Source organism: Oratosquilla oratoria, chromosome 9, assembly GCF_046742065.1.
Source record: "Oratosquilla oratoria isolate Oo_2021 chromosome 9, ASM4674206v1, whole genome shotgun sequence".
Lineage (NCBI taxonomy): Eukaryota > Metazoa > Arthropoda > Malacostraca > Stomatopoda > Squillidae > Oratosquilla > Oratosquilla oratoria.
Genome location: NC_134785.1, coordinates 50,959,723 through 50,987,522, shown reverse-complemented (window position 1 = coordinate 50,987,522; position 27,800 = coordinate 50,959,723). Strand labels below are relative to the sequence as shown.

The 27,800-nt window shown below is 37.3% G+C and overlaps 1 protein-coding gene across 1 annotated transcript in view; it reads left to right on the top strand.

Annotated features, from left to right (window-relative positions):
• LOC143028399 (sushi, von Willebrand factor type A, EGF and pentraxin domain-containing protein 1-like) overlaps positions 1-27,800 on the top strand; it is a 161,421-nt gene that overhangs the window by 40,961 nt on the left and 92,660 nt on the right. The window contains exons 14-24 of the mRNA XM_076190411.1: positions 496-610; positions 6,774-6,968; positions 7,282-7,373; positions 7,484-8,360; positions 8,469-8,651; positions 8,855-9,022; positions 11,438-11,599; positions 19,677-19,779; positions 22,607-22,685; positions 22,784-22,907; positions 26,837-27,064. Coding sequence (XP_076046526.1) covers positions 496-610; positions 6,774-6,968; positions 7,282-7,373; positions 7,484-8,360; positions 8,469-8,651; positions 8,855-9,022; positions 11,438-11,599; positions 19,677-19,779; positions 22,607-22,685; positions 22,784-22,907; positions 26,837-27,064 — 2,326 coding nt within the window. The remainder of the gene's footprint in view (positions 1-495; positions 611-6,773; positions 6,969-7,281; positions 7,374-7,483; positions 8,361-8,468; positions 8,652-8,854; positions 9,023-11,437; positions 11,600-19,676; positions 19,780-22,606; positions 22,686-22,783; positions 22,908-26,836; positions 27,065-27,800) is intronic.

Here is a 27,800-nt window from a genome sequence, read left to right as displayed (position 1 = left end):
TCAGTTACCCAGTAAATGCCCCAGTAGCTCACTAGAGTATAACAATTTGTCAGCACTGTTTCTGTGTCACCATTGTATGGTAATAGGTGAAGTGGAGCAGTCTTTTTTTTTCTTATTTTATTTATTTATGTATTTATTTTATTTATTTATTTTTTTTAAGATAGGCAACAAGAAGATGATGTCCATCTGTCAGCACCACTATTTCTTTGTACTCATTGTTGGTCCCCATTAGAACAGATTTGCTTAACAACAAAATTTAAAAAAATATTCTAATATTCTACTTTGATTACTCATGCCAATTTTTCCCTTAATATTTACTTAGCAAAATTGATTGTTTATATACCAAGGCCTTTTCCCCCTTTTAAGGGAGATAGCTGGTTAAGGCACGCACCCATTCCCATCCCTTCCACTCCAATCCACCACCCTTGTCTCCCTCTCATCTTAGCTCCTCTTTATTTATAAAGAGTTTTGATCTTACTATTCTTTCATTTCAAGGTACAACGCTCAAAGGAACCTGGTCGATTTCCTCAAGGTGACACTTTAGTTGAATACTTTGCTGAGGACGAATCTGGCAACAAGGCATCCTGCAATATTACCATTACTGTGCAAAGTGAGTACTTTTGTGGGCACATTAACTTCGTTTCATTAGAATAACATTTGTTAAGATCATAAGGATATGTTTTTTACCTTTACAATTTTACCTTTTTTCAAGAACTTGAAGCAGAATTTCATGTTCATGTTTGATATTGATACCTGTTGAAAATGAAGAATAAGTACTGGCTTTGTCTAAAAAATACTTAAGCAAAGACAAAATGGATTTTATTTTTCACATCACATTATGTGTTACTCTAGAAATAATTACACAAGAATCTGAAAATAGGCAGGAAGGAACTTTGAAAAGGGTATGATTGATAAATGCAAAGATGGACCAAGACTTTTCCATAGGCTCATCAATGTTAGATTGAGACAGTAGGAATCTTCAAGTTAATAGTAGATGATAGGGTTTTTGAGAAAGCATCAATTCAGGCTGAAATGATAAATGAAAATTTCCAATCTGTTGTGACTAGGAAGAATAATTGATTTTGTAGAGGAAAGAAGTGTGAATATTAATATTGAGTTAGAAGATATAAATGTACAACTTTTGGAATCAGTGGATGTGAGAAAAACTTCAGGGTCTGATGTGATCTCAAGCTAGATACTTAAAAAATGCAGGGAGCATTTGACAGACAGTTATAGTCTAATTCTGTTTGTTAAAAGAAGACTAATACCACAGGATCGGAAAAGGGATAACATAGTACCCATTCATAAAGGATAAGATATCAAGATGGTAGAAAGTGATTAGTGGACTCCTGCAATGGTCAGTACTGTTACTTGTAATGTTCTTGATGTGTGTAAATAACATGATGTATGTATGTACTTGTAAGGGAGACTGGTCTATAGTTTAATGAGTCATCCTTGTCTCCCTCTTTATATATTGGCATTTTTCCATTCTTGAGGTACTTTTCCTTCTTTGAGTTAGCAATCTATTATTTCATATATTTTGTCCATTAGTTTATCTATACATTATTTCAATATCCAATTTGCAATTCTGTCCAGGCTGTGTGATTCTCTGACATCAAGGTTCATTATTTGGTCCCTTATTTCTTTCTGTGTCACAATCATTTCTTTCATTGGGAGGGGGATCTTTATACCCTACCTTCATCTCAGTTGTATGTATATTCTTTTGTGAATACAGATTTGAAATGTTTGTTCATACTTTCAGCTATTTCTATATCTTCTATATATTCTGTATCCCTTGACGTAGTTTCACTATTTCCTGTATATTTTCTAATTTACCATTTACATATCTGTAGAATAATTTAGGTTGATCCTTACATTTATCTATTAAGTCTTTTTTGTAGTTTCTTTTTTCTTCCCTTCATATTTTTACATATTCATTTCTTAGTTTGGTATATGTTTGCCACTTACCCATTTTTTTCCATCTTTTCCAAGTAAAGAAGAAAAGGTAAAAGGTGCAGATGGAGAAATGATAATTGAAGAGGAAGATAGGCAGATTATTTTAGGGAGTTGCTAAATGTGAAGGAGGGTAGGGAAGGAAAGGTAGTTGTAGTGGGAAGTGCTAAGAAAATGACAGTGATGAATGAGGAAAAGGGAGGAGAAATAAGTAAAGATGAAGTTAAAACAGTTATTAAAATGATGAAAGCAGGTAAGACACCTTGGTTGGATGGGTGTCATGTGGAGTGTCAAAAAAAGAAAGGTACAATTATGGTGAACCAGCTGGTGAGGTTATTTAATGTTTGTCTGAAAGAGGGTAGAGTGTCAGAGGACTGGAGGAGTGCCTGTATAAATCCATTTTACAAGGGAAAATGGGACAAGTGTGAATGTAGTAGTTTCAGAGGGATCAGTTTGTTGAGTGCAGTTGGGAAGGCTTATGGGAGGATTTTGATTGAGAGGATTAGGAGAGGAACAGAGGGAGTAGATGGTGAGGAACAGTGTGGGTTTAGGACAGGTAGGGGTTGCATGGATCAGATTGTTGTAGTAAGAAAGATATGTGAGAAAGCTATAGGAAAAGATAATAAGAACATAAGAATGAAGGAGACTGCAAGAGACCATAAGGCCTACACTAGGCAGCTCCATATCCATCACCACCTGTCATCCCCATCGATAAAGTTGTCTAATTGTTTCTTAAAACAACTGATAGTTTCAGCGCTTACTACGTGGTTACTAAGTTTATTCCATTTGTCGACCACCCTATTAGTAAACCAATTCTTGCCCATTTCCTTTTTAAATCTAAATTTGTCCAGTTTATAATGATTACTGCGAGTCCTGCCCTGTTGTTTTAATATGATGACCTTGTTTGCATCACCCTTATTAACCCCTTCCATACGGTGCCGCACACATAGGCGTCATGAGGAGCAAGTGGATTCGCGACGCTGCCATATCGGCGTCTTGATTATATTTATTGTAGTCGCCCCTGTGTTTTTACATTCTCCCAAATGCGCCCTGAATCCCATTCTCTGTGGTTTTCAAAATTCGCTGGTGAAAGAGAGAACGATCGATATAAGCGGTGACTATATTTTATGATGCGAATATTATTACGTTACGTCATACGGCTGGCATTGGCTGCTGCCCGCGAGATTTAAGTCCCGTACTGAAGTGGTTAAAGCCCTTGATCCACTCAAACACCTCTCTTAGATCACCCTGCACTCTGCATCTTTCCAGAGAGTGTAAGTTAAGGTGCCTAAGCCTCTCTTCGTAAGGTAAATTTCTGAGTCCATGTATCATTTTGGTCATTCTTCTCTGAACTGATTCTAGTGAATTGATGTCCATTTTGTAGGACGGAGACCAAAACTGTACTGCATAGTCAAGGATGGGTCTAACTATCGCTAGATAGAGTTTAATAATTACCTCTGCACTTCTATTTGTAACCATCCTAGCAATGAAACCTAATGCTCTGTTAGCTTTATTCCTGGTGCTAATGCACTGTTTCCTGGTTTTAAGGTTCGGACTCACTAAAACTCCCAAGTCTCTCTTGCACTCAGTTTTCTCTAAAAGCGTGTTATCTAAGCTGTATCTATTTTCAGGGTTGTGTAGCCCTATGTTTAACATGCTACACTTAGAGATATTGAAGTTCATTTGCCATTTCACAGACCATGTGAACAATTTGTTAAGATCATCCTGCAGAATCTCTGTGTCGTCTCCTGACCTAATTAGGTATCCTATTTTAGTGTCGTCCGCAAACTTACTAACATCACTATTTATCCTGTCGTCTAAGTTGTTTATATACGTAATGAACAACAAGGGACCTAAAACCGAGCCCTGGGGGATCCCACTAGTAACATTGCCCCACCTAGATTTTACTCCATTTAAGGTGATACGCTGTTTTCTGTTACTAATCCAAGCTCTAATCCATTCTAACACTTTTCCTCCTATGCCATGGACTTTGATTTTATTAAGTAATCTCTGGTGTGGCACCTTGTCGAACACTTTGCTAAAGTCAAGGTAAATAACATCGTAATTATCATTGTTATCTGATGTATTTTGGGCCTTTATGGCTTTAGAAAAGACTTATGACAGGGTAGACAGGAAGGCACTGTGGGAGGTATTGCAGTTATATGGGACAGGAGGGAAGCTATTAAGAGCATTCAAGAGTTTTTACATGAGTAGCAGATCTTGTGTTAAGATTAGAAATGGAGAGAGTGAGTGGTTTGAGGTAAAGGTAGAACTTAGCCAGGGATGCATTATGTTGCCTTGGCTGTTCAATTGATACATGGATGGGGGTGATACAAGAGGTAAACGCAGGGTTAATGGGCTGGGAGATTGGAGATGGTTAAAGAAAACTGAGAAAAATGGAAGATAAGCCAGTTATCATTTGCTGATGACACTGCACTTGTAGCAAGATCAGAGGAGGGATTAAGGAAGTTAGTGACAGAGTTTGGGAAGGTGTGGGAAAGAAAGAAGATGAAGATAATGTGGGTAAATGTAAGGTGATGAGATGTACAAGGAGAGAATGTGGCAGTAAATTGAAAGTGATTATTAAGGGAGAGAGACTGGAGGAAGTGGATAGCTTTAGACACTTGGGCACAAATGTGGCAGGAAATGGAGGAGTGGAGGTGGAGGTAGAATGTAGAGAGAGAGAAGTAAGTAAATGCCTTGGGACTAAGAAGTGTAATAAGAAACAGACATTTGGGAATGGATACCAAGAGGAAATTGTATGAAAGAGTGATTGTGCTGACAGCACTGTATGGGTCAGAAACATGGAACATAAGAGAGGAGGAGTTTGAATGTGTTTGAGATGCAATGACTGAAAAGAATTGTAGGGGTTATTAGGCTGGATAGAGTGAGAAACAAGGTGAGGAGGAGAGCAAGGGTGGAAAGGGAGTTGGGAGATAGGATTGTTGAAAGAGTATTGAGATGGTTTGGACACATGGAAAGAATGAGTGAAGAAAGATTAGTAAAAGAGGTGTGAAAGGCGGAGGTGGGAAGAGTAAACATGAGGGGGTGACCAAGAATGAGATGGATGGATGGGGTAAAAGGGGCTTTGGAAAAAAAGGAGAATGTCTGTTGAGGAAGGGAGAAGATAGAAGATAGGGGTGAGTGGAGAATGGTTGTGTATGGATGATGCTGTGATGGATGGAAGGGAGTGTGAGAGGAATGAGGGGGAGTATCTTTCAACCACTTCCTTACAGTGACGCCTACGTAGACGTCATGAGGAGCAAGTGGGTACGCGATGATGCCAACGTCGGCGTCTTGATTATATTTATTGTAGTCGTACCTACGTAACCTCCATTCTCTCTAAACTGGCTTCATCATATTTTCTATGGTTATCAAAATTCACGGGTGAAAGAGAACGAACGATTGAGGACTGACTTTATTTTTTATAATGCGATTATTATGATGCAACATCTCACGTTGGGCAGCTAATGCTGCCAGAACTGCGATGTGCCCCGGAGTGAAGAGGTTAAAGATATTTTGATGGAACACAAAGGTATTTCTCCCCATCTCTTTTTCTGCATGAGGAGACAGAGAGGGGGGGGTTGTTGATTAAATGAAGCAGCCTTGCTGTGGATATCCTGTGTCTTGCTACATTGCTACTGACCCAGGGCAGTGGGTGAGATGCAGGGATAATCTGTCATCCAAGAGGAGCCAAGATAAGAGGGAGGGAGGGGGGTGAATGGGAATGGAGTTTGTGGGGATGGAATAGGTGGGAGTGGATTTAATGACTGTTTTTAGCTACCCCCCTTGTGAGAGGGAAAAAGCCATTGGTGTATGTATTATTTCTATTATTATTATTATTATTGTCATCACCATTATTATCATTATTATTTTTTTTTTATTATCATTATCATTATATCATTATTTCTATGAAAAGACAAGGCATGTGAAAAGAGAAAATGTGTGTCCATGATCATTTGTAGACATTTCACTGTGACTATTTATAGGAGCCCGCTCTACTTTATTCATTTATGTAGTAATAATCAACTTTTATTGAGAAATACTTTTCAGTTTATGACAAACTTGCATAAATGAACTATAAGCTCCTCAGTGCATGTGTGTGCGTATTTACCTAATTGTAGTATACAGGGAAGGACCAAATGTTTTTGGGTCCCGTCTCCTATTTTCTATATATTTTTTTCATACCAACCCCGTCATAAGCTTCTTCCAAATCCATAAAGGTCCAAAAACATCCTTACATTTTCCTAAAGATTTCTCACATATCTGTCTTACAACAAAATTCTGATCCACACAACCCACACCTGTCCTAAACCCACACTGTTCATCATCAATTACTCCCTCTGTTCTTCTCCTAATCCTCTCTATCAAAACCCTCAGATAAGCATTCTCAACAACACTGAACAAACTGATTCCTCTAAAACTACTACACTCATGTTTGTCCCCTTTTCCCTTGTAAAGCATAACTATACTATACTATACTATATATATATATATATATATATATATATATATATATATATATATATATATATATATATATATATATGTAAGCGGAATAGGAAACACAGGAGTCTTGGTCTTGAGTTTATTCCTGACTAGTTTCGCAGGTATGCTTTTTCAAAGGTGAAAAAGCATATCTGCGAAACTAGTCAGGAATAAACTCAAGACCAAGACTCCTGTGTTTCCTATTCCGCTTACATCAACCTGTCAGAATGTCTCAACATATATATATATATATAATTTTTTTTTTTTCTTTTCTTTTTTTCTTTCTCCATGTGATATGAAATTATAATATACTTATTAAATCTTTATATTAGAACATGCCTGCCAGATGCCTTTGGACCCCATCAATGGTGCATCCAATTGTACAGAAGATTTAAATGCTGTGTATTGTAGTATGACCTGCAATGATGGTTATGCTTTTGCCATGAGGCCTCAGCAAGATTACTTCTGTGCTTATGATGGATTATGGCTCCCAGAGAATAACCCAATGCCCTTCCCAGATTGTTCCAGTTAGTGTCACTCTACAAATTAATTTTGTATTGTATAACCTTATTTTGAGGTATTGTATAATGATATTTAGTTTTGGAATTTCCTTATCTTGATCAAGTTTTCCAACATTTGCCAGAATAGAAATATAGTGATTATCTGACATAATGAAGTTACTGTATAAATATTCAATGAAATGGACTAAGAGTTCAAATTTTTTACACTGTAAATAGATATGTTTATAGATGTGATAGAAAAAAAATACTAAATGATTATATAGATGGGCCTATACTATGAATAATTTAGCTTAATTGATGATGATTTATTTTATTTCAGTAACATCTGTACCAAACAGCATAGCTCAGTCAGGAGAGATTGCTCTTGATAATGAAGGCTCTGTGTGTGATGATATCTTTTACATGGGTCAGGTAAGGGTTATGAATTATCATACGGATTTCTACTGTTCAAAAGATGTTGACCCAATTGATTCTAAATTTTAGCAAGATTACTAATAGTTTTCTTACTTTACTATTGATAGGTTGAGAATCAGCTAGAGCGCAAGCTTGAAGAAGCCTTGAGTGCCATGTGTGCAGATAATGTTGTCTGTGAAGTAGCAGCTGTCGAAGCTGTGTGTGAAAACATCTTAGCTGAAGCAGAAGAGGAATTCAATAGTCTTTCTCATTTTAGGAGGAAGAGAGGAGCTAGTGATATGGTATACTATTATTCAGAGGATTCTGATGGGAGAAAATGGAAATATTGGTTTAGAGATGAAGTAAAAGCCACGTCAAGAAGTAAGAGAAGTGTCTCTCTTGACAAGGAAAATGAGGATCTACATCGAAGAAAGAGGTTCTTTAGTTCTTTCTTTCCTCATAAAGAAGATGAAATTGTTAAAGAACATCACACAGAAAGTGATAAAAATTATCTTGGAGGATTGATTGACATCATTGCAACATCTTTTGCATCAGACATTGGCTTAGTACGTTTCAGTTCTTTCTTAACAAACCTGGAAAAAGAAAATGGTGGCCAGTCTGTAGATGAATTCTTTTCTGCCTTTGCCAAAGAATTTGGTGATGAAAAAGCAGCATATCTAAGAGAGATAGCTTCGAAAAGATTACAAGGAATGGAATTACCTTCATTACCAGGAATTTCAGTGAACCGAACAGAAAGAGATGATATCATATTCCCTGACATAGGTCAGACTCGAAACTCCTTTGGTGAACATCATAATGACTTTTCCCAAATAATTAAAAATGATGACAATGAATATGAAGAATTTCCACATATTGATCAAGTCAATGGATTTGAATTTGGACAGGAGTCATCCCCTTGGGAAATTGAACAGTCATCCTCACAGATACTGGAAGAAAAGCATAAAGAATCAGAAAAGCAATTTAAGCTTCGCTTTCAACTTACAGGTTAGCTTATGTGTGTTAATTAATTTTCTTCTTATCTATATCTCAAATTGTAAAGTAAGTGCTCTAAAGTTCTTGTAATTGAACAATAATGAGTTTATCTTTCATTAGGTCAGGGAGATGATGCCCAGAAAGTAATGACTTCCTTGATGGATGGGATAATGAAGGATGCCCAAACGGGTAAGTTTGACATTTCTGTCGGTAACCGACAGTTACAGCTGGCTGCTATAAGGCTTTCAGAAGACCCTGAATATTTGTGTGATCCAGGAAGTGTTCTTCGAAAAAATATTTGTGGTAGGTTATTTTTATTTTATTTTCTAATCATAAGATTGTAGATATATTTGACTAAAGTATTCCTTTTATGACTTTATTTTTTCTAATCAGATTTTTAATAGAATATCTTAATTTCAATGAAGATCTTTTGAATATATTTCAGTGGAATAACCATAATGTTAAATGCATATGTATGAATTGAATTACCATAATTTATCTTTCAGTAAAATGTCCTGTAGGGACATTCTTTAATGTGATCTTGAAGGATTGTGAACCATGTCCACAAGGTTCCTATCAGAATGAGGAAGGCCAAGTTTCATGCATTGTTTGTCCTGAAAACACATCAACATCAACCTTGGAGGGATTAGCAAAAAATGGCAGTTATTGTAAAGGTTAGTGTAATTCTTAGGTTGTACATCCAAACTGTATAGAGAATTTCTCTTACCATGATGTTGATATGGTTTAATGTCATAAACTGCCCCCTATTGGGAGGCTAGGATGGTGCCCCATACAGAGGACTTTGTACATACATACATATACCGATGGCTTGTCACAGACTAGCCTCTGTATTTGAGTTGTTGTATCAAATCTTGGCCATGATTTGAGAGAAGAAATGGTGAAGAAAATACTAGTCACACTGATAAGACCAAGACTGAGGTATGCAGTGACACTATGGTCACCCAGTATCAAAAAGAATATAAGGAAAATTGAAAGAATCCAAAGAGCAACTGTGAAGATGGCCCCAACACTTTCAGAATTGTCATATGAACAGAGACTGTCAGAACTAGAGTTACCAACCATGGAACAAAGAAGAGAAAGAGGAGACTTGTTGACCATCTATAGAATCATGAGAGGTACAGAAGTTCTTGATAGAGAAGATTTACTAAATTGGGATATGGGAAATACAAAAGGACATAGAAAGAAACTCAAAAAGGACAGTTATAGAAGAGACCTGAAAAAGAACAGCTTTCCTCACAGAGTGGCAGATGTATGGAACAAACTGGATGAAATGATAGTGTGTGCAAAAACCACACATGAATTTAAGAACAATTTTAATACTGTGAGATACAGAGACTGGACATCACGAGCATAGCTCCCCTTCCCGTAAGATACAATTATGTAAATACAACTAGGTAACCTGGCAATCCCTCAACTAGCCAATTTACAAGGTGCTGAAAAGACACTCCACTATTTTTCATTCCAAATGGGGTTACTTTGTATTGAAAGTGCCCTTGTGGGGTAACAAAAGCAGATGTCTCAGTGGTTCTGCTTGTAATAGGGATCTGATGATATCCCTGCATCATATATTTGATGAAAACTTTGCAGCAGGAACTTCCTCAATGAAATCATCTATTCTGGGGAGAGGATAAGGGTCCACCTTCATGAATGTTCACCCTCCTGTTTCCTTCTACACATTATCTCTTGCCTGGTTTGCTTGTTTCCCATTTCCTGCCTGTAACTTTGTTTACTTTTTCTAGCATAACAATCCTGAGTTCTATGCCCAAATCTCCCACAGCTAAAGGGGTGAGGGAGGGAACAAGTAGCTCTGTTGCTAAATTAGGATATAGGAAAGTGCATGTTGTAGTGTAGGGAAGTATCTTTGAAGATAATGTAGGAGATTGGATATGTGGGGCTTTGTAAGAGCATTTGGGCCTGGTAGTGAGAAAAATGAAGAGGAAAGGAAGGTATTATTAAATCTATTCAAAATAATGTATAGAGAGTTTTGGGACTAAAGTACAAGTAGTGGTGTTAGGGGATCTCAATGCTAGAGTAGGTGATGAGCCATTAGATAGATTTTTAGGGAGGGTTGGGGTGCCAGGTAAGAATTACAGTGGAGAGATGATGTTGGTGATGTGGAAAGGGAGTTGATAGCAAACACAGTGTTTAAGAAGAGAGCCATACATAATTACTGTATACATGGGAAAGGGTGGTAGAGGGAAGGATGGTTGATAGAGCTTTATTGGATTATGTAGAGATATCCAAAGGAATTACTGGAAGAATTCTGGATGTTCGTGGTCTTAGGGGAGAGAGTCAGGGAGTGTCAGATAATTTTTGGTAGAAGGAAAATTGAGAGTGGAGGAAAAAGGAGGGAGGTAGAGAAGTAGTGAAATTAAACAAATTGAATGAAGATAAAGTGAAATAATACCAGGAAAAGTAACAGAAATGAGGAGGTTGTGAGGGATAAAGGGAGGGCAGTAGTAGAAAAATAATGGGTATATTTCAAGGAGGAAGTGATAAAATCTGCATAGATCGTATGTTGGATGAGGAGGATGGGGAACAGAACAAAATGTAGTGGATGGTGGGATGGAGAGGTGATAGTAGAAGAGAAGTAGCAAGTATATGAGAATTTATTACAAGGTTGAACTAGGGAAGCACATGAGAGGTACAAGAAGAAAGAAGAAACAAATGCAAGGTAAGGGAATCAAAGAGAAAGGGAGATGTAAAATGAGGTAGAAGTTTGGTGGAGAATTAAAGAAATAATTAAATAAAATTATTTGTTTTTGAAAGAAATGAAGAGGATGAGGGGATGAGTTAGATAGGAAAAGGTAGAAGGTATAACTGGCTGGTAGGAGCAGTAGAAGACAGTTGAAGATGGTAGAGATGGATTGGGCCTGCTCCAGAGACTGAGTTCTAACCTGTCAAATGTAGGTGAGGATGTTGATGAGTTATGAAGATGAGCAGTGAGAGATGTTTCCCTCTGATATCTATCCTGGAGATCCATCAAATACAAGAACTCATATTAGTCCCATCCTTTTTGGTAATGAAGGAGTTAGTGGATATTTTCTAATTTTTTTTTTCTGTTGCAGCTCAGTGCTTACCTGGCACATTTGCAAAAGATGGCCTAGAGCCATGTGCTACATGTCCTCATGGCGAGTTCCAGGATGAGTACTCTTCAACAGGTTGTGTAGCTTGTCCATATGGAACAACAACTTGGAGACGTGGATCATGGGTTGTTGAAGAATGCAAACGTAAGTAATGCATTATATTACATCATAAGTATACAACCAGGAAAACAAATTGAAGATTCACCTGATATGTCTATTGTTGTATATATAGTTTCTTTATTATTATGGTGGTGGCACACTTAGCATTTCTTGCTAACATACTACTTGCTTTTACTACTCACTCTCATTTTTGGTATCCAAAGTGAGTAGCCTGCTACTGACACTTGCTGCTGGGAAAAGGGGATAATTTGCTGTGAAGACCAATGGCGAGTTTTTCTACTCACTTGTGTGCTCAAATGAGCCACCATTCCTGGGGTTTACATATAAGATATAAATAGAATTGACCATGTATATTAGTGTTTATATGTGCATTCTTTATTCTCTATCTTTAATTGTAATCAACTTATTGAAAATAATATGAAATTGGTGTTCAGTTTTTTCATATGACTACTGCAATGGTAGACTCAATTATAAACATAGCAGGAAAACACAGTACTGGACAAAAGTGATGGCCAGGTGGGGTGGGAGGACAAGAATTTTGCCTGTTTTATAACCATACCCATAGGAGATAGTATTGAATTCGGAAAAAAGTGATGGCTGGGCTGTGTGTAGTGTGGGATAGTCCGAGTCACGTGGCAGCACAAAATGGCAGTTAGTGTGCATCTAGCTGTTGTGAGAAGAGGATTGCTACAGTGAGTGCTCATAGAATTTTTTCTCCGATGTGTCGCAGTTTTACCACTCCAAGCATCCCTATAACCCTAATATGACCTCTAGGAGGAAATATCCACATGAAGCAGTTGCTCAGATAATTGCTTTAACCCCTTCCATACGGTGCCGCATACGTAGGCGGCATGAGGAGCAAGTGGATATGCGAGGCTGCCATATCAGCGTCTTGATTATATTTATTGTAGTTGCCCTTGTGTAATGACATACTCTCTAAACTGTCTTCATCATATTTTCTATGGTTATCAAAATTCACGGGTGAAAGAGAGAACGATCAATATAAGCGGTGACTATATTTTATGATGCGAGTATTATTACGACACATCGTACGTCTGGCAGCTAATGCTGCCCACGAGATTTTGGCCCGTACTGAAGAGGTTAAAGGAATCTGGCCTGCAAACCAAGCAAATAGTGCAGCAAATTGGTGCTAGTGATGGGTTTTTTCATAGGGCGGCACCTTTTGTAATTCAGGCCCTTGATGTGGCAGTGTACTGTCCTCACAGACACACCACCAAACAGATTTGGGTTGTCCTGCTTAATTTTCCTGGCTGTGGTTCTTAGAGTAGACTCCAAAGTACGTTTCAAAATATTGTGGGCCGACCCAAAGTCTTCTTAGGCCTACCAGACCTTGGTTTTGAAGATGGCAAGTTGTTCCCTCCCTCCTCATAATATCTGGCAACCCACCAGCACACTGTTCTCTTGCTGGCACCAATTTGCTTTGCTATTTGTTTGGTTTGCAGGCCAGATTCCTTTAAAGCAATTATCTGAGCAACTGCTTCACATGAATATTCCCTCCTAGGGGTCATATTAGGGTCATAGGGATGCCTAGAGTGGTAAAAATGCAACGCGTCAGAGAGAAAATTCTACGAGCACTCACCGCAGCAATCCTCTTCCCACAACAGCTAGATCCACACTAACTGCCATTTTGTGCTGCCATGTGACTCAGACTATCCTACACTACACACAGCCCAGCCATAACTTTTGTCGAAGTTCAATACTATCTCCTATGGGTATGGTTATAAAACGGGCAAAATTCTTGTCCTCCCGCCCCACCCAGCCATCACTTTTGTCTGGTACTGTACTTCGTGGAAAGCTTTGTTATTGTTTTTGTTAGCCACTAGCCAAAAAGTCATAAGCATAAGATTCCCTGTGTGATGGATACTCAAGAGTGTGCTAGCAGAGCAAATAGCAAAAGTGAATAACATGCTATTGAGAAATGCCTAGCGTGTAACCACCTTAGTGTGATGATTATTAGTTGTACCAAAGTGGAGTATGGGAACCAGATTTTTTTCTTATAATGAGCATAATAGATTTCACCAGTCCCAAGGAGAAAAACTACCTTTCAAAAATACAGTGAGACCTCTCATTAATGGACGTCAATTAGCTGTGTTTGCGGTGTTTTACCTGTGTTTTCGGTGTTTTTGTGCTGTTGTTTAGTGTGTGCAATAACTATACCACCCAAAAACCACTCCAAAACACCGAAAACACAGCGAAAACTCCGCAAACACAGCTAATTAACGTCCGTTAATGAGAGGTCTTACTGTACATTCAACTCTTATTCATTCTACTTAAAACTCAAAGCCTTTGTTTATTTGGAACCACCTTCACACAAGGTCTACTAGCTCAGAGTATTACTTACACTATGGTCCAACCACTAAAAAAAATAATAATGATAATAAAATAAGAAATAAAACAAATAAATAAATTGATACCTGATCCACTCTAGATTAAAATGGAGCAGTGGTGTGGTAACTCAAAGAATATAAACAAAGCTGAAAGGATACAAAGAGCAAAAGAGCTGTAACCAAATTGATCTTTGGCCTAGCAGTCAACCTATATAAGGGAACATTATGATTACAGTAACTTTCCTCATTGAAAGAGAGTTGACATGACTAGAGTTCAGGTTAATAAAAAGATCAGATAATATTGAAAGATGATATATCTATGGGAAGGGAGAATGTCATGAGGGCATAAAAAAAAAATGTGACTGAAGAATGTCAAGAAACACTTTTCCATTCAGATTTGTCAAATTATGGAACTGCCTAAAAGAGGAAATAGTCCAGCCTAAAGCCATAAATAAATCTGATGAATCTAATTTGTAGAGAGAGAGAACTTCATATTTAGTTCCTTTCCTACACATTATATTTAGGTACAAAGACACAGCTTTCACAGACATAAACACACACTTCCTAGCTTCCGAGCTGTAAGCACCTCTCAACTAGAGCTCTGAAGGCTGCTGAACAAGACAAAAATTCTCAATAGTGCAAGGAAAACAACATGCCCGGTTTGTATTGAAGGGGAGGAGGAGCACTTGTGGTTACCCAAAATTATTTCTCTGCAGTGTTAAATTGATCAAATGAAAGAAAATGACAGAAAATAAAAACAATGATTTTGAGCTGAATGTCAACTCAAATGCAGAGCCCTCTGGAGGCGCTACACTGAAACTAAAGCTAAACAGAGGCCTTTAGACACCAAGAATGTTTCAAATGTATAACAAAGACACATTTTCTTGTTTTGGTAAATACGAAAGAAGAAATTTGAGTCAAATCATAGACATGGAAAGGGAGATGAGTATTAATGGAAAATTGTGGGAGAAAGAATTCATAGAACTAAGGAAAGAGATTGTAAATTTAACAAAAGTTCTTTTTCAAGCTAACAATGATATATGTGAACTAAAATATATTCCAAACTAAATAATGAGCTAAAGGGATTAAAAAAAAAAGACCTAATGGAGGTTAAATGTGAAAATAAAAGATGAAAATCAATGATACTACCAATTGTGAGTACTTAAAAAAAGAGGTAAATAACAAAATATAAGCAGTCTGAAAGAATTGAAGAAAATTTAGGTGAGGAAAATCTGCAGAAAATTAAGAAATGGAATGAAAACAGAGAATGCGAAGAAATTGCAGTGAAAAAAATAGTACAACAGATACAGGAAAATGCAAAGGACACAATTCTTCAAGTAATCAAAGAAAAAGCAAATTGGGTCAGAGATACAGTGGATAGGAAAAAGTGTATGGTGGTATATGGATTAAAGGAAAAACATGGTCTGGTGAGGTCCATAAGAGAAAAAGCAGAAAAAGAATTAAGCAGTAACAATTCTAAGAGAAATACAAAATGGTGACCAGGAATTAGAGAAAGATATAGATGAAGTATATAGAATGGGACAATATTCTTAAGAAAGAAATCGACCTCTATAGATAAAACTAAGGTCACAAATGGTAGAAGACATATTAGCAAAAGCAAGTTAGCAAAGAGTGAACATTACAACAATATGTGGATAAAAAAGAAATGAATGTTAAGGAAATAGAAAAAGAGAAGACACTAAGAGGTGAAGCTAAGAAAAAAAAAATGTGAAGAGAACAGAGACCAAAAGCAAGGAGTTCTATTGGAGGGTCATAGACATGAGGCTGAGAAAATGGTACATCAAGATAAGCAAAACAAAAGAAACAGAAAATAGGATGGAGAAGGAAAAAATTAGAAGTGCCCTATACTAACATAGATTAATCTCAAGATTGAACAAATTAAATGATTACCTGTCAGATGAAAAACTAGACATAATGGGAATTGTGGAGATGAAATTAAGGGGTCCAGTACCACCCAATAGTGTTGGACATGGGTTACACAATTATTGGATTAAAAACAGAAATGAGAAACAGAGTGGAAAAATCATGTTTTTGGCCAAGAAAAACTTAAATATGACAAAGGTTACTGAGGGTAAAAACCATGTGGAAATGACCATGATAAAAGTTGAAGACAGTGACACGAAAAGTAGAAAGTTTGTGGTGATTTGTGTGCCCCCAAAAATGGGCTCTTGGAAAAAGAGCAAGCATTAAAAAATGTGAGATGATACGAGGCATTAAATGAGATACTAAAGGATGGAGGTAATGTGGTACTTATAGGAGATTTTAACTTCAAAGAAATCTGTTGGAAAAAGATGACAGTGAAAGGCAGAGAGGGTCTATGGGGAAATGTATCTTTTGACATGACCATAGAACATGCAATGACACAATGGGTAAATAAAAATACCAGATACAGAAGTAATGAAGAACCTTAGACACTGGATTTAATATATACAACAAAACCTGAAATTGTGGATAAAATTGAATACAAGACACCATTTGGAAAGAGTGACAAAAGTGGAAGAGAAATGGGCAATCTTGATGGAAATCTATAATGAAGGTGTGAATAAATATGTACCAAGACAGAAACAAGAGAAGGTGTACATACATTAAATGCTGGTTCAACAGAAAATGCAGTTAGGCAAAAGACAGAAGAGATAAAGCTTGGAAAAAATGGAGAGAAAAAAATGGAAAACGGCAAATGTATATCAACCATAGAAAGGAATATGTAAGAGTGCACAGAGAGAAAAAAAAAGAAAATATGAAAGACATCATAGAAAAATATAAAGATCAACTCAAACTATTCTATAGATATGTGAATGGTAAACTTAAAAATAAACAGGAAAAGGTGAAACTACGCCATGGAAATACAGAATACACAGAAGATCTAGAAATGGCTGAAGTCATGAACAATCATTTCAGGTTGGTTTTCGCTAGAGAAAAAGTACAATATTGGGACAAAGGAAATGAAGTGCAATCTCCCCCCATGAGGGAAATAGAAATAACACAAAAAGAAATAATGGATCAATTAACAAACATTGACTTTTGGAAATTGTATGGCCCAGATGGAATTGCAAATTGGATACTAAAAGAATGCAAAGAAGAACTAATGGACAAAATATACAAAGAAGGAAAAATACCAAAAGACTGGAAAAATGCCAACATTGTACCAATGTATATAGGAAGAAACAAAGAAGAACCAAGTAATTACAGACTGGTCACCCTTACAAGCACTGTAGCCAAAATTTGTGAAAAAATTATCAAGAATAGATGGGCAAAACACCTGGAAGAAAACAATATAATAAGCTTGAGACAATTTGGATTCAGACAGGGAAGATCATGTGCTACAAATTTAATATGTGTCTACTCAAGACTAATAGACATAATACAAGCAAGGGATGGATGTCCTGATTCTGCTCTCCTAGACTTACAAAAAGCCTTCGACAAAGTACCACATAGAAAATTATTTTAAAAAATGGGAAAACATAGGAGGGATACAAGGTAACCTACTAAACTGGATGGAGGATTTCCTGAATGATAGAAAAATGAGAATAGTGCTCATAGAAAAGTGTTCAGGTTTGGAGGAGGTGATTAGTGGAGTTCCACTGGGATTGGTATTGGCTCCAATAGTGTTCGCTATTTATGTGAATGATATGGATGAAGATGTGCAGTGAGCTTCTTTGCAGATGATGCTAAATTATTGAGGAAAATGAAAACTGAAACAGATTGTGAGTCACTACAGAGAGACTTAAACAAGGTTTTGAAATGGAGTCAGAAGTGGGAAGTAGACTTCAACAATAAGAAATGTAGCATAATGGACTTTGGAAAAAGTAAGAAAAGAATATTAGGACAATATACTATCAGAACAAGGGACATAAAGAAAGTGGGATCTGAAAAAACCTGGGAGCAATTATCTCAAATGACTTGTCCCCCGATAAACAGATACACAAAATTATCGGAGAATCCTACAACTTAATGAAGAAATGGTTAAAAAAATATTAGTTGCACTAATAAGGCTTAGACCATAGTATACTGCAGCACTATGGTCACCCAGTACCAAAAAGAATATAAAGAAAATTGAGAGAATCCAGAGAGCAACCATGAAAATAGCCCCATCACTTTCAAACCTCTCATATAAGGAGAGATTGGCTAAATTGAAATAACCAACTTTGGGACAAAGAAGAGAGAGAGGCAACCTACTGACCATTTACAGAATCAATAAAGGCATGGAAGTCCTTGATAGAGAGGACTTAATAAATTGGTACAAAAGAAGCACAAGAGGACATGAAAAATAAATAAAAACTCAAAAAGGATAGTTTTAGAAGAGACCTGGAAAAAAAAACAGTTTTCCACACAGAGTGGTGGTGGACACTTGGAACAAACTGGACAAAGAAATAGTGTGCGCAAAAACCATTCATGAGTTTAAGAGCAAACTAGACACTGCGAGATACAAATGCAGGACACCATGAGCATAGCTCCCCTTCCTGTAAAATACAACTAGATAAATACAACTAGGTAAATTTGGAACAAACTGGACAAACAGTAGTGTGTGCAAAAACCATACATGAATTTAAGAGCTCACTAGACACTGCGAGATATAAAGATGGGACACTACAAGAATAGCTCCCTTTCCCATAAGGTACAACTAGGTAAATACAAATGAGCATACTATAGGATACTCATACTCTGGAAACATGGGAAAAACATCAGAAATTGTGGAAAGGGACACCTGTGCATAAGAAGAGATAGAAATGTTTAGATTAGGCAGACTCAAAAGGGAAGGGGCACAGTCACTAAAAGTGAAGTTCAAGTCACAAGCCACAGTAAATGAGATAATCAATAGGCCATGGATAGTAGTAGATAAAGATATGTGAAAGGAATAAATAACAAAATGAAGAAAGTATATGAAATATTCGTGTTCACATTGTAGTGTTAGTATCAGACATTATACATTTTACTAAGTAGCATCCAGTGAATTACATAACTTTCAACAAATGCCTGGAAATTATATTAATTATAAAAACATTTAATCCAAGTCTCAAAGTCACATTCGCTCATACATCTGGTATTCAGAGATAGCAATGAATAATAGTCACAAATACACAGTTTGCTGCTTAATAACCTCTTCAGTACAAGTCAAATTCGTGTGTGCAGCATTGGATGCCTAATGTACGATGCATCACACAACTCACATTATGAAATATAAAGTCACTGCTGTATTATTCATTCCCTTTCCCTCTAAGTAATAATTAACATAGAAAAAGTGACCAAACCAGTTCACAGAATTCGGTGGTCACTCAGCTACAACTACAAAGTAAATATAATCAAGAAACTGACATTGTCATTCTCGTACACCTACTTGTGTCTCATTGTATTAAAGAGGATAAGTAGAAAGACAGACACTTTATGTGCATCACCTAGCAGTTGATAGGGCAACCACCATGGATGGTGAACAGGCCACCCACACAGACAAAATAACAATGCTTTGGTTTTTACAATTATTTCTTTTTAGATAGTCACATTTTGAACCAAGATACAGGCTCCTATTGATAATAGAAACATTGTATATTCAGATTTTGGAAAATTTATGTTCCACTATATAGTCCATTGGCAAGGATTATTACAATTGGTCAACTGACAATTCTTGGTTACAACTTCTCTTGAAGCTTTGATATAAACACAAATTGTTGTTTCTCAATGGTTATTCATGATTCATAATGGGATGTAAGTTTGGTTGTTTTTATTTTGGGACATAGCGGCTTGTACCCCTGGAGAGGTATCGGAGACTGGCCTCAAACCTTGCTATCCATGTCCTGCTGGGTATTTCCAGGATGACCAAGGCCAGCATAGTTGCTTCAGGTGAGTTTGCCATAGTTATTGTTCTTATTAATGATATCTTACAAATGACTGCTTATGGCAGTCCTGCAAGATGGACAGAAGGGAGAATCATCTCCTTATTGCCTATTTTCAAAACCCATCAGCTCCTTCAGTGGTAGCTGGAGGTGCAGCAAGGGGCTGACACTTGGTCTCTGGATTAGACCCAAAATCTCTATCGTCTTCAACTGTATTGTCTTTTCCTTCTTTTCATAAATGGAGAGCTAAAAAAAGGTGACTGCTCCCCATATACTCTTTTCAGTTAGTGCCAAGTTAATACAACACAGACAACAATCTATTGTTTCTTCCTAGTGTTATGGCTCTAGCATCTTTCATAAAAATATATGACCAGTGTATTGATTCTTAGAAAACATGCCTATTTGACCTGTAAGCTTTCCCTTTCTTTTTGGGGAACCTTTTTTTATTACCTCATCAAGGAATGAGATATATACACAGCAACAATCATTTACAATTTTACTTACACTATTTTACAGCATCTTACTGAGGGGTGAGGGGAAAAGCACGTGTGGGCTGAGTGTGGTACTCAACCCTCTTGTAGGCACGTGCATGAGTCACACACACATGAGTGCCACATATCACATAATATATAATCATATTGCCCTAACTTTCCTATTAGCCTAAATTCACACAGGCTTCTTGATTTTTATTATGCATGAGCTAGGCTTACAAACATCATCAGCTACCTATGTAATTTTCTTGTTGGGTTCTACCGTTCTACAGTCCCGGGCCTCCTGGCACTACTTTTGGGTGCCTTCTTCTTCCATGTATCCTATGCTTGATCTGGGAAGGCAGGACCGGGAATCCTTTGTGACAAACCAAAAACTAAGATTCTTACATTAATGCCATGTCCTACAACTATTTCCTAGCTATTTCTATTATCCAGTTAGAGTGAGATATTGCGTACATGCATGAATAATCAAAATAAGTGAGGGCAAAAAGTTAGGTACATTTCAATTTACAAATATAGAGTATCAAGTGATGAGATTGTAATCAATCATAAAAACAACGAGTGTGTCTTGTCACCATTACTTTTGTTTGTTTTAAATGGATTAGTCAAATAGCCATGGATAGACACGACTTCAAAGGAGTTAGATATCCATGGAAATACACGCACCACAAGTAAGAGAAAGAAATTCCAAGGTAGAAGAGAGAATCATATGAGAGCTACAAAGAAAGGGAAGTTAAGTATAAGATAAAGGAGGCAAAAAGGAGAGATGTGAAATTGGGGGAAGAGTATGATAGAAATTTTTTAATGGAATAAATTGATGTTTTGGAAGGGAGGAAGTAGAGGCAAATCAAGTAGAGAAGAAAAGGTAAAAGGTGCAGATGGAGAGATGATAGTGTAAGAAAGAACGGTACATGAAGGGATGGAGAGGGTGGGTCACCGATTAAATAAAACGGCCCTACAGTGGATGTGCTGAAGAGAAGAAAATAGGTGAAGAAAATAGAGATGAAAGTGCAAGGTATAGTGAGGAAGTAGAAGAATAGTCAATAGAAATGAAGTGTAAAAGCAAATGGAAAACATTGAAGATGTATCAAAATTACATTTGTTGTACCTAACAGCTCAAGTGAGTCTAGTAAAGGATAATTTTCAATTGCAATGCAAACTTTGATCAACTCAGTTGAGTAGAGAAGTCAGTGTATGTGATAAAATAGTCAAGGCTTAAAAAATCATTCTGAAATATGACGAATGGGAACCTGAGACATTCTTGTCAACATATGAAGGGACAGCTGAACAAATGGAATGGGGAAATGCTCTGTGGTCAGCTATAATAAAACTTACCTACCCACTAAGGTGTTAAGTGTATACTCTGCATTAGACAAAAAGGGTAGACAGGATTATAAAAAGGTCAAAAATGAGAAATTGAAAATATATAAGATTATCTCAGAGCATTTTAGAAAAAAGAATCAGAGAGAACAGGAAGTTGGATGCAGATACATGGAGCATGCTAGGAACATAAGTAGGAATTTGGATAAATGGCTATGTTTAGAAAACATGATAACTGTTGTGAAAATAATGGAGGTGATCATGATTATTTGCTTGACACGTTAAATATTGAGACTAGGTTATATGTGCCCACACAAAAATGTGAAACATTGATGTAGATGGCAAGTTATGTGGAAAACTATGCATTAAGAATAGATGAAGCTAGAAAAAGAAGTGTGAAAATTATCCCAGACAGTCAGGGCCCCAATTTATGTTATGGCTCTGGCATCTTTTATAAGAATCTTTATCCGGCCATTGTATTGATTCTTAGAAAACATGCCTATTTGACCTGTAAATTTTCCCTTCTTATTGTGTTTTTTTTTTTTTTTCATCAAGGAACGAGACATACACAGCAACAATTATTTACAATTTTATTTACACTATTGTACAGCATCTTATCATAGGTGAAGGGGAAAGTGTATCTGAGTGTGGCACTCAACCCTCTTATGGGTACATGCATGAGTCACACACATGAATGCCACATAGCACTTAATGTAGAATTAAATTGTCCTAACTTCCCTATTTGCATGAACTTACAGGTGGGATTGGGAATTCTTTGTGACAAACTTGAGACTAAGATTCTTACTTTAATGCCATGTATTACAACTATTTTTTTAGCTATTTCTATTATCCATTACTACAGAGAGACCACTTGGAGGTCCCAAGGACCATTATCAGTCAATGTGGTGCTGTGGATTTCCAGTCAGTGAAACTTGAGGCAACAGTTATTTTGATATTTTACATAAGTATATATTACTAAGTGCATTTATTGGTTATCAATGTATAGATGTTATATGATTACAGGTGTCCAAATGGTGGCACTACCAATGGCACTGGATCTTCATCAATCTTTCACTGCCATGGTGCTACCAAGAAAGATCAGGTAATTGTCTGTAAAGGATGCAAATGTTTTGGAATATCAATGTACTTAGCTGTGTGTGAAAGTATGTGCAGAAAATCTAATGAGATTTTATTCCGTAGGCTGCATTCAGCACTCTAGAAACCTTGCGTATCAATGACTGCTTCAGTGTGCCATGTGAGAATGGTGCAACTTGCACTCCAACAGATCTCAGCTACATCTGTTCATGTATGCCAGGTTACACAGGTATGTGACAAATGTTGGTGGGTTTATATATTAAGATTCAAACTCTATCAGATCTCTTCCCTGAATTTAAGGACTCCTGAGTGACCATGGTTGAATTACTAGGGGCTGCAGGTAGGGGTGCCATGCCAATTTTGTAGGTACTGGAGCTGTGGAGGGCTTGACAAAAGCCTGCCATCCCTATCATGTTTCTATAGACAGTGGGCCCTGTATGTCACACTATGATTAGATATTTTGTGTTTGCACTCACTATCATAAAATTGATATAATTATCAAACAAATAAAAAAGAGCAGAGGTGCTGGAATGGTGTTCCAGTGAGCTCCAGCAGCATTTCATCCATGACTGCATGTCTCCTACAAGAGAATGAATATAAAGATATACAAGGGAATGAATATAAAGATAATGATTTTTACTAAATTACTATAATCCAGGTGAAATATTAGACTATATAATGACCTATTTAGTAAGTTGATTTGACAGTTGATTACATAGTATAGGTATGTACTACTATGGCACACTGAACTTTAAAACTGCTTTGTATCTGTATGATCCCGAGTTGGACTTCAGTGGGTACTGGTGACTACCAGTTTCCTTTACTACTTAAACACAGCCTCAGTTAAGTAGTTCCTGATGAAAATTTCTTGCCATTGGTCAAGTCCACAATTTTAATTTCCAAGGCATAAAATGGGTCCAATTCCACACTGTCCAAAGCCAAGATTGAGGCCGTGACCAAGACCAAGCCTATACCATCTGAATCCAAGTCCAGATTGCCTGAGTCTGCATTCAAACTTGGTAGTGGTGGGCATTAAAAGTGCAGCAGGTGGTCACTGTTGCATTTCAGTATGTTCAAGTTGATTACACTGGTTTCAGATTACATTCACAACCTTTACCCTTACAGTCACTCAGTTGTCACCTCAAGTTTCTTTCGCCAGAATTCTGTTGTACAATAGCAATTAGCAGTAATCCTTGGGCTGCAGATTCATTAAGGAAGAAATATTAGACTGCAGCCTGTGATATGTGAATGTAGGACTTTATTTATGTCACTGACTTGTAGGAAGAGGAGAGGAACAATTGTCAGTTGTCAGCTCGCCTTTGAAAAAGAATTGTGTAAAAATAGTAAGTTGAGAGAATGGGAAACAGAAACATATATGTATATATATATATATATATATATATATATATATATATATATATATATATATATATATATATATATATATATATGTATATATATATGTATACACATACATGTATATCTTTATTTTGAGCCAGTGCTCACTCTTGAATTTTTGTATTGCAAAATACTTTTTTTCTTTTCATATGGAAGAAAAATTAGTAAAAGAAGTGTGTAAGGCAGAGGTGGGTGGAGTGAACATGAGGGGGCAACCAAGGGCGAGCTGGATGGATGAGGTGAAGGGGGCATTGGGAGGGAGGGGGATGTCTGCTGATGAAGGAAGAGAGAGGACGGAAGATGGGGTGAGTAGGGGAATGGTTGTGCATGGATGATGCTGTGATGCATGGAAGGGTTTGGGTGGGTGATGGGTAGTGGGTTAGGGAATATGTATGTGTGATATTTTGATGCAGCCTGAAAGGATTTCTTCCCATCTTCTCTTTTTCTGCATGAGAGAATGGAGAGGAGGGGGTGTCACTAATTAGATGAAGTGGCCTTGCTATGGATGTGCTGTGTCTTGCTGCATTGCTTCTGACCCGGGGTGGTGGGTGGAATACTGGGGTAATCCATCAACTGGGAGGAGGCAAGGAAAGAGGGAATGGAGGGGTAGTGAATAGGAGCAGAGTATGTGGAGATGAAATTGGTGGTAGTGGATTTATGCCTTTTGACTTTAGCTACTTCCCTTGTAAGGGGGAAAAAGCCCTTGGTACCGTATATACTCGTCTATAGGTCGAAATCTTAAGGAAAGTTTTTTAGGCCAAAACCTAGGGGTCGACCTATACACAAGTAATAATCTTGTTAGGTTGAAATCCAGACATGACAAGAAAGGCTAGGAAGAACTCTTACCTTTTCTTTAGGTTCAGAAATCAAAATATTTACCTACTAGTTACTACCAGTAAACAATGGGGACATAAAATACACGGTACGTACCAAAACATGTGAAATTCCTTTTAGTTACGGTAACCCCATACGGAATACGATAAACACCGGCTTTGGTGCCCGGTGTTTGGTTGTTGTGTATTTTCGTCTTCGTGATGTCTTATATCATCCTGCTTGTCTGGCACACTACATCCAAATTGGTGGTTCTTAAAATATGTGTCACGTGGGTAGCAACATCGCTGGTTGGCAACACGAGACGTCTTGTTGTGCTGTCCTGCTGCACAAGACGTCTCGTGTTGCCAACCAGCAACGTTGCCACCAACCTGACACATACTTTAAGAACCACCAATTTGGAAGTAGTGTGCCAGACAAGCAGGACGATAAAAGACACCACGAAGACGAAAATACACAACCAAACACCGGGCACCAAAGCTGGTGTTTATCGTATTCCGTGATCAGGATGTGATAAAGTTTACATCGGAGAAACGTCATGCAACCTGAATACACGAATACATGAACACCGTTCCGACGTCAGGCATGATGTCACCACCAATGCATGTGTGACACATAGAAACAAGGAAAACCATCTTATGGACTGGAAGAATGCAGAGCTGCTGATACGAGAACCAGACAAAATCCGCTGGAAGTGTTTAGAAGCAGCAATCATTCAAGGAACGAACACTATTGAACAAAATAGGGGTATGTTCAATATCTCGCCCCACATAATTACCCTAATACCCATGGCCAGCATTTTTTTTTTTTTCTTTTTAAACCACCCTTTGTGAACATTTTGCCCACGGACATTTGGGCCAGCATTCTCAACCTTTCCCAGTGTTGAATCCCCTTCCTCCTCCTCTCCCTTCCCCCTACTTCTTGTCTCTCCCCGTTCTCTCCTTTCCCCTTATTTAATCTCAAGCATATGTATCTCAACCTGTACTTGAAAAGGCTGTAATAAGCGAAACGTCATACAAATAAAGGCTCCGTCCTTATATGGTGTTTAATTCGTCAGTTTTGTCGGCTACTGCTACTTTCATGAAAAAAAATCTTGGTAATCTGTTCAAGTTTTTCACTCTGCTGAAATGGCAACTTCAGTGAAACTTACTAGATATCAAAATCAGTGAACTTGAAAAAAACATACAGTAAAGTCGTGCTTATCCGAACGCATTTTAACCGAATAATCGCATTAACCGAACATTTTCTCAATACGGTAGCCATCGCTTCAACCGAACGTATTTGGATCTCAACCGAACATTCGAACACACTGCCGCCTCTTCCGCCACCCCAGCGCCACCCACAAGCTTCACCAAGTGCTCACACGGTGGCAGCACACTCCATGTTTACACCTGATCGGCTGTTTATACTCTATAGAATATGTTTATGAACTATTATAAGCGTTTCCATGTGTATGTTAAGTTTACAGGTACGAATATTGCAGCGGACATTATCGCATAAAACTCTACGGGAATGAAAAATACAAAGTCGGATTAACCGAACATTTCGGTTAATCGGACATTTCTAATCCCCCTTGGAGTTCGGATAAGTGAAAGTTTACTGTACACCAAAATACATCAGAATTAATGAAGTGAAAAACCATAATAATCAATTGCTATACCAGGCAAGCCATGCCACTTCAAAGCATTAAGACAGTGGAATGCTTACAGCACCAAAACAAAAGCAAGCCACTCGACCTATACATGAGGTATATGGAAAATTCCAGATTTTTGACCAAAAATGGGGGGTCGACCTTTACACGAGATCGACCTATAGACGAGTATATACGGTATATATATTATTATTTCTTTTTATTCTATTTTATTTTATTTTTTATTTATAAAGTTTAAGATACATGATGATGGCTATTTCTGTATCCTTATCTGTCAGGTCAACAGTGTGAAACAGAGATAAATGAATGTGAGACGGAACCGTGCCAACACAATGGAACCTGCCATGACCTACTTAATGAATACCACTGTGACTGTCCGAGTGGATTCTCAGGAATATCCTGTGAAGAAAATATTAATGAATGCAGTCCTGATCCATGTCAAAATGGAGGAACCTGTGTTGACCTAGTAGATGGTTTCAAATGTGTCTGCATATTTGGATATACAGGTATGTATCTAGATATAGAAAGCAATTTTGTCATGAAAGCTGAATTATATTCCTTTCAGTATATAATTAGTCAAATATTGTAATATGAGGAGAATTATACTAATAACTGCACCCTGTTATTACTCTCAATGCTCTGTTTGATATAGTGTGTAAAGTGTCTGTAGATGGTTTCAAGTATGTCTGAATATTTGGTTATACATGTATGTTTCTAGGTTTAAAAGGCAATTTTGTCATCAGAGCTGAATTACATTCCTTTCAGCATATAATTAGCCAAATGTTGTCTTATAAGAATGATAGTAACTGGATCCTGATATTACTCTCAATGCTCTGTTTCATATACTTTGTAAAGTGTCTATATCTGTTGTGCTATATGTTGGAAACAGTCTTGTGGAAACATAGTGAAGAGGGGTTCTTATGAATTATTTCAAACAATAATTTAATTTGAGTTTTCCTCATTAGTTCAAAGTTCATGTTTGTGATTGGTTTCAGTGGGTTTATTTTCTTTTTTGCTTTTAATGTTAGATGTTTTAGGGATTTTGGAGAAGAATGTCAATATAGTGTTTTTTGGTGATCTCAATGCTAGGGTAGGGGATGAACCAGCAGACAGAGTGGTTGGGAAGTGTGGAATACCAGGTAAAAATCATGGTTAAAGGTGGAGATGTGTTTAAAAAGAGAGTTGATGATAACTAACACATTGTTAAGGAAAAGAGTCAAGCTTAAGCACACATGGGAGAGG